This window comes from Gigantopelta aegis, unplaced genomic scaffold (genome assembly GCF_016097555.1).
Source record: "Gigantopelta aegis isolate Gae_Host unplaced genomic scaffold, Gae_host_genome ctg3558_pilon_pilon, whole genome shotgun sequence".
Classification (NCBI taxonomy): domain Eukaryota; kingdom Metazoa; phylum Mollusca; class Gastropoda; order Neomphalida; family Peltospiridae; genus Gigantopelta; species Gigantopelta aegis.
Window position 1 is genome coordinate 27,499 of NW_024533400.1, and position 8,208 is coordinate 35,706.

At 36.2% G+C, this 8,208-nt stretch overlaps 1 protein-coding gene and 1 pseudogene across 1 annotated transcript; both read left to right on the top strand.

The window, feature by feature from the left end:
* Positions 1-404: 404 nt before the first annotated feature.
* Positions 405-3,450, top strand: LOC121392232 (annotated as a pseudogene).
* Positions 3,451-4,301: 851 nt separating this feature from the next.
* LOC121392233 (EEF1A lysine methyltransferase 4-like) lies at positions 4,302-7,466 on the top strand. The gene is given in 6 exon segments (XM_041523549.1): positions 4,302-4,408; positions 4,999-5,165; positions 5,270-5,439; positions 5,441-5,473; positions 5,551-5,648; positions 7,409-7,466. Coding segments are annotated over 6 exon segments (633 nt in total).
* Positions 7,467-8,208: the final 742 nt, after the last annotated feature.

Consider the following 8,208-nt stretch of genomic DNA (forward strand, 5'->3'; position numbering starts at 1 on the left):
ACAAACATAGAATTTCTCAGTAAAAGAGTCAACTGTCTCAACAATGGTGTCTGAACCATTGTTTTCCATGACATCACTAGTGAAAATTTAATTGTGACCCTACATAAAAGAAAGGAATAAAATTAATTAATTTCCATTATTATGCAGCCACGCTGACTGCGCATGTTCAGAACACAATGGTGGATTTTAAAATTTTCTACGGGAAGTTATAACACCAGCCACTCCCCTCATAGGAATATAAATATTTACCAACTGATAAACTCAGGGTCAGAGCCCTTTTCTCTCCAGTTGAAGTAATTTGTTCTCTACAATCACAATGGCCAGTGAACCTGTGTAAGTGATGATGATATAAAATATAGATGTGTGTTTTTTATTGACTCTATTTCCTATTAATGCAGTGCTGATATGCTCTCATTGGTTTGGCTGTCATGGTGAGTGACTAAATTTAATTAATGCAAAGAAAGCAATTATAGAATGGCTATGCTCGAAATCTCTTCACGCTAACTTCTGTTAGCAAACATAATATTAATTTATTGAAGTCGTTTCATCATGAAGTCCGATGTTGGGGTTAAATTTATGTTATTAACATGTATTGACATTTAGATAGAACTCTACCACTTTGTGCATTTATACAGCTGCATAACCAAATAGTTGTTTCTATTTTATAACAACTTTTGTTGTTGCCACTCTCCATTGACAGCAGCTGTATTATATATATTGTTGCCTACTACTATTACTTATTTTTGTGACTTGTGATTTGCAGCTTATTAAGAAACCTTAGCATTTTGGATGGAGTAATTGGCATACTGCCATATTTTATATAATTGTGTGTAATAGTTGTTTTATCACTTTACATTCTTGTGTCTTCATTGTTAATTTTTCTTATAGTAATAGTTGTAGATTGCTTCCTGTAGACAGCTGTATTGCAAGGGCTAGTTTTAATAATAACACAAATTACAATATATTGTCAGTTATTTTAAGAAGACTAACTAATTATTTGGGAAAACAATGCTTCTGATGTCATCTCTCTCTCTCTCCTCTCTCTCTCTCTCTCTCTCTCTCTCTCTCTCAGGGACAAAATATCATTCTGAACATGAATGATCATGGTTTTGTTGTCTGTGCTTACAACAGAACTGTTGAAAAAGTAGATCATTTCCTTGCCAATGAAGCCAAAGGTAATTAGTATAGTCCCTATAATAATAATGATTCATTTATCCTTCAATCAGGTACAAAGATTGTTGGTGCTGCCAGTTTGGAAGAAATGGTCTCAAAACTAAAGAAGCCTCGTCGTGTTATGATGCTTGTCAAAGCTGGTGGCGCAGTAGATAGTTTTATTGACAACTTGCTACCATATTTGGAGAAAGGTGACATTATTATTGATGGAGGTAACTCAGAATACACTGATACTCAGGTATGAATGGATAGACAGACAAACAGACAGCTGTTATATTTTTTCTTATCTAGCGACGTTATAAGTCTTTAGCTGAAAAAGGTATGCTCTACATGGGTTGTGGAGTTAGTGGAGGTGAAGAAGGAGCTCGATATGGTCCCTCTCTTATGCCTGGTGGGGCTGTGGAAGCATGGCCACATGTAAAAAATATCTGTTCAGGTATTTTATATTTGGTGTCTTTTTCTGGCTAGCATGTCTTTGCTGTATAGGTCTATCGCTGCCAAAGTTGGTACTGAACCGTGTTGTGATTGGGGTTGGAGCTGATGGAGCTGGTCACTACGTTAAGATGGTCCATAATGGAATTGAATATGGGGATATGCAAGTTAGTCCCTTGTAATTAAATGGAGCATGTGCAGTACACATGTCGTAAATTTCATTTTGTCGTTTTTTACTATAACAGACAATGTATTGGAAAATACTTAAAATATTATAATTTTGCAAACTGAATGAAGTATTTAAACTTTACTTTTTTAGCTTATCTGCGAAGCCTATGATCTTATGAAGAATGGGTTGGGTCTAAGTCATGACGACATGGCATCCGTACGTTCTCCCTTTACTCTGTTCAAATGAATATGAGTTGATTATTAGGTATTTTCTGAATGGAACAAAGGAGAACTTGATTCTTTCCTTATTGAAATTACAGCTGACATCATGGCTTATTAAAGGTGAGTGTCTTGAGATGAAAGGAGGGATTAATGATAGACTTGTGTGTATGTTCTTTATAGGATACTGATGGAAACTCCCCTTGTTGAAAAGATCAGAGATGCTGCTGGCCAGAAGGGAACTGGAAAATGGACAGCTATTTCAGCTCTTGATAAAGGAATGCCTTGACACTCATTGGTAAAAAATAGGGGTACATCTAAGAATAACTCTTGTTACTCTCCCTCTCTCTCTCTCTTCACAAGGTGAGTCAGTATTTGCTCGGTGTCTTTCTTCTCTTAAAGATGAGCGTACTTCAGCTAGCAAATTGTTTTCTCCTCTGAAGCTGATTTAGCTAAATACAAAGCTGATAAAACAGCTTACATTGAACATATTAGACAAGTAATATAATTAGCATCCTTCTCATACTATCTCTCTCCTCTCTCTCATCTCACTCTCTCTCTTCTCTCCTCTCTCTCTCTCTCTCTCTCTCTCTCTCTTCTCTCCCTCTCTCTCTTCTCTCTCTCTCTCTCTCTCTCTCTCTCTCTCTCTCTCTCTCTCTCTCTCTCTCTCTCATTCTCTCTCTCTCCTCTCTCATCTCTCTCTCTCTCTCTCTCTCTCTCTCTCTCTCTCTCTCCTTCTATCTCTCTCTCGTAATCTCATCTCTCAAAGACTAGCAATTCTTCTCTCTCAGGCTCTAGCTCTTTATGCCTCTAAAATCATCCCCTCATATGTCAAGGATTTATGTTATTAAAGGAAGCAGCAAAGACGTACAATTGGAAACTCAATTATGGATCAATAGCTCTCATGTGGCGAGGAGGATGTATCATTCGCAGGTGAGAAATATTTGCATTTATTGCTTCATAAATAATTTTTATGGATATCTTTTCTCATCAGTCGTTTCCTTGGCAACATTAAAGAAAGCTATTTTGATAAGAACCTGAAACTGCAGAATATACTTATGGATGACTTTTTTCAAGAATGCCATAATCAGATGTCAAGTCAGTGCTTGTCTTCCATTACAGCTGCAATATTTTCATACAATATTGTATATTAGAGCTCATGGCGTAAAGTAATTGCAATGGCTGTGGAGATGGTGTCCCAACACCTGCTTTTAGTTTCCGCTTTAGCATTCTTTGATGGTTACCGGTAAGATAAAGGAAGGAAGGGAGAAAGATGGAAGTTTTGAATTGCTTCCTCTACAGATCTGAGCGTGTCCCAGCCAACCTCATTCAAGCTCAGAGGAGATATTTGGTGCTCACACATACGAGCTTCTTTCCAAACCTGGCGAGTTTATTCATACCAACTGGACAGGCAAAGGAGGCAATGTGTCTGCTTCTACATTATTCTGCTTAATCTGAGCTGGCCATAGTTATATTAGTTAGAATACTAAAGATCAGAGAACTAATGTTAGATTTACTGTTTATTGTTAGTATTTTTTTATAATAATCAGTGTTTTAGCCATGGGAATTAAATTATCAAGTCTCATTCCCAGTTATTAATAACATTGGAACGTGTCTTACGACAATTATGTTGCACCTTTTATGGAAATACTTTTTCATTGTAGGAGACCGTACAATGTCTAATAAAACTAAAGTATTTTATTATGCAGTGTTTCCCCTCAAGGCTGGGAGCTGTGTTGTTGTATTGTTGATTTTATAGATTAGCCCAGACTACCAGGGGTTTCTGAGACAGTGTGTGAGTCCTCTAGTGCAGCAACAAGGTAGGTAAGTACTTGTGGAAAGACTGTATGTGAAAGTCCTTACTATATTATAGTACTTGTACTATTAAACGACTTATGCTGTGAGAACTATACTACACTCCAGATCTGGATGCTTTCATGATGACTTGGCCACAAGTGTCTCTGACAGAGTTAGATGTCTACATTGAGAGAAGAGAGACGATCATCGAAGAACACACCGCATTTATGAGATACATCACCCACATTTTGTAGTAAAAAGTAACTGGCTCTATCTCACCACTAATATACGACAGTCAATTTAGTATCGGGTGGGTGCAGGCAGTTACAGCTAAAAGAGAGTATAACAATATATTAATCCGTGTGGCTATACATTTTGGCTAATTCCACCATTAAGATATGGCCCTGTTAGTGATTCTAATGGTATCAATTATCCTTGGTATGGCAATACAAATGAATACACAACATTGAAGGGTCCAACTGGTTATGAAAGTCATTTTAGTGTTAGTATGGATGACAATTTCACAGGCAACCCAGGTCACGTGGGAAGCACCTGTTGATCTTGAAGAAGATAAGGAATCTCTTGTTCAGGTCTATCGTGAGCAATCTTTCCAAACTTGGTTGATTTTAAAAAATGACATGACTAATGATATAGGTGTACTATTATCTTATACATGGGAAGCTGTTATTAACATTGGTATTAACTGTTCACTGCCAGTGGGGCAACGTTGTACCCTGTTAGAACCACGTCTTCAGTCACAGCCAACTTCTGTTCTGTTGAAGGATCAACTGATAATACCTGAAGTAGTTCTTCACTCCCCCAATGCTAATAGTGTGCAGACATTAGTCTGGATAGAAGATCAGGACATGTAGCATCTACTCTAAAATATGTGTCATTAATTACATACATGTCCCTGTGATAATACATTAATTAGATTATATCATTTTCTCTATTATTTAGTAGTTTGCAGTATTTTGACATATTCAAAATATTTAAGCTTATGTAATTATGAAAATTTGGTGTACTTGCAATAACTTCTTTCGTGTGTCAGTATGATACATCGTTAGCACCTTATGCTTTAAAGATGATTTATTTTTTAATCATTGCAGTATTCAAATTCCATCCTATAAACACATAAGATCAGTGGATCACTGACAAACTCGTGGATCTAAAGAAGCAATAAGAGATGGGTTAAAATTCACCGTTCAGTGTAAATGATGTGAAGTACAAAGCAAAGAGCTACTGGGATACAAGATACAAAGATGAAGACTACTTTGAATGGTTTGGGGGACTTCAGTCATTCCAATCTTTACTTTTGCCTCAGTTACTCACTAATGACCATATCTTGATTTTGGGTTGCGGTAACAGCAAAATGAGTTAGCTAAGTAATAGATAACCTCTCCTTTACTCTACATCTTTAGGTGAAGATCTTATCAATATGGCTATCGCAACATAACTAACATTGACTTCTCGGAGACAGTCATTAATAAAATGGCTACTAAAACTAACCATTTGAAACCTATGTCATGGCTTGTGATGGATATACTTGATTTGAAGTTTCCTGACAAAATTTTTGATGTAGTTATTGACAAAGGTACTATTGACTCACTCATGGTAGATCAGGGAAGTCCATGGGAGCCTAAAGAAGAGGTCTTACTTGATGCTCGAAAAAGCTCTGAGTGAGGTATATGGATTACCACCTATTTAATCTTTGTCTAGGGGCTAGCTATACTAGATTAGTTTTATCTATTTAACTTATAGACTTCAAGGGTCCTCAAACCTGGTGGTCGTTTTATTTCAATAACATTTTCTCAACCTCACTTCAGAGGTCACATGATGGCTATTGAGCAATTCGATTGGTCTGTGACTCATAATACATTTGGCGATACATTTCATTACTTTTTCTATGTGGCTACCAAAGGTCAAAGACTACATGTTGGACAAGACTATAGCTATTACCATTTATATTGTATGAAACCAACATGGACGTTACATTTTGAAGACAGAGATGATGAACAATTTCTTTTTAAAATAGAGATATAATGCAATAATGTGATAGTTATAAATACTTATATGATTAACAATAAATACAATTAACAAATATTATAGTTCATCCTCTCATTTCAGAATAGGGTGATAAAATTTTCTTGATTAGTGTTACATTGAATAATACAAAATACAATATAATATTTTATTTCTTGAAACTTGGTTTTAGTAGAGGTTTTTGACCACGTCACAACGATCTTCCTTTTCCCAACATAGGGCTAACTCAATGAGAAGGAAAAAACAATACAATATAAACCTCTTTATCCATATTTATAGCACCTGTCGCGTCCATGTGATACACGGAAGTTATCAATCATTACTATATCTCCCTTTTCCCATCTATTAAAAGACCATATTCTTATAGAGAGTATCTCTAAACATGAGTGACATCTGCAAGAGGTATCTCTGAACCATCTCCAAAACATGTATGCATGGCCATATTTTTAGACCTAAACAAGACAAGCAAAAATGCTCAGTATTTGTAGCTATTATTAATATGATGTCACCTTTCACAGTAACAATAGATAGTTGAAATATCCATACAAACCACGAGAAAATGAGATAATAAATTTGTTGTAGTCTCTGATAAATGTGTCCAAATTCTTGATGAACATGCTCCAATGAAAACCTAATGGATTGATGAATGGATAAATAGATGATAGACTAACGAATAGATTGGATGTGTCTAAACTTACTGCAAAGATGATTAACCAAATTTCTCTCCTGTTATTGGATGTAGTTCTACTGCTGATGGGCCTCATTGGTGATACAAAGATGATCATTAACCTATTGGTATTGTATAGAATAGAAATTTACATAGCAAAGATGATTCTACTTACTCCCCATTCAAAGTTCATCCCTGATTTTACCAGCTCTTGTTCTACAATCTCCTTATCCTTAGTATCGAACACAGCTTGCCATCCTTTCATGAGAAGAGGCTCAGAAAAGTATGCCTTCTTAGCTGGATAATTGCGTATGTACATGACACCTTTGTCTCAAATCTGTCCCTAACTTTAGGATCCAGTTGCTCATATACCTTCCTAATAGAAGGACAAAGGGAAAGTTATCATGAATAGAGCGAGTGTTGTCATGGATACAGTTATACCTGTAATCGCAGAGAGATGTTTCTCCACCTAAAGAAGTGGGAGCTTCAAGACAGCAAAAGAACAAACGTTTTGGAGGTGCTGGAAGGAAAGACATTTCTAGATGTTGTGGATGGGATAACGAGGAGGTAGCTCACTGGCAGAGAAAACAAACTAGAGAGAGACAAGAGTTTAATCCCTTTAAGTGCATAGTATATCTCACTTGAGTCCCAGGAATTAATCTACGAGGAGAAGTCCCTCGATATTCGTTGCTCAATTCTTTTTCGATACTTTGGACAACGTCCTGAAAATGAATGGCTTCTTCTACTGAGAATCCTTTAAAAAGAATAGCACCTACAAATGGCGAGGGAGCAATAGGAAATGTCTTTCTCATACTGTACCATATTTTAGTAACTGTTCATCCAATATCTCCTGGTTTTCGTTAATCCATTGTTTGAGATAATCAACACTGCTGCTCTCCACATTCTTAGGTTTAATGACCAAGGCAATGTGTCACCACGTGGAGTTCGTAACAAAGAATACACCTAAGTCTGCTGCCATAACTTACCACAAGCTAATATTTAATATTCATAGCTTAGGAAGTACATCACACACCTACTTTGTGTCTAATTAGTAGTTTTTTTGTCAGGTAAGTGGATATGACAAATATTTTCGATATCTGGTATCTTCTTCCTTCTATCTGTAAACTGATCACCTATTGTAAATATTATAGAGTTTTAGATGACATGATATTAAATCAATAATAATAATTATCTAATTTTATATTTTCAGCTCCAAGTCATCAAATTATGTCTGGTATTAGATATCCAGAAATCAAAGTTCTTTTACAATTTGCTTCTATGATCCAGGATACTATGGCAGAACTTCTGCCTTTGCTACCAGGCTGTATTCTGAGGACATATTGATCGTCGAGTTTACAGACGAATGACAGATCACTCGGGAAGGCAAGATAATGTTGACAGAGCACTCGATATTGTTCAGAGTATTGAGGCTAAATTAGAAGCCACCTCAAATGAAGAGAACGTGTTCGTATCTTTAAACTAGTATTAGATATTATGGATACCCAGGTACCACTTGACAGTGTAGCTGAAGATATGAGGACTAGATACGAGGAAGTCAAGAAGACGTGGGTTGCACCTACAGGTAATTGTGTTTATTTGTTTAAGGATGACCGTATAGATTTTTTCTTAGATCCTCCATCTGGATCAGCTTCTAAGATACAATTATAAGTATGTGTTTGTGAGTTTAAAATAGTTAATTCTTTCTTTTC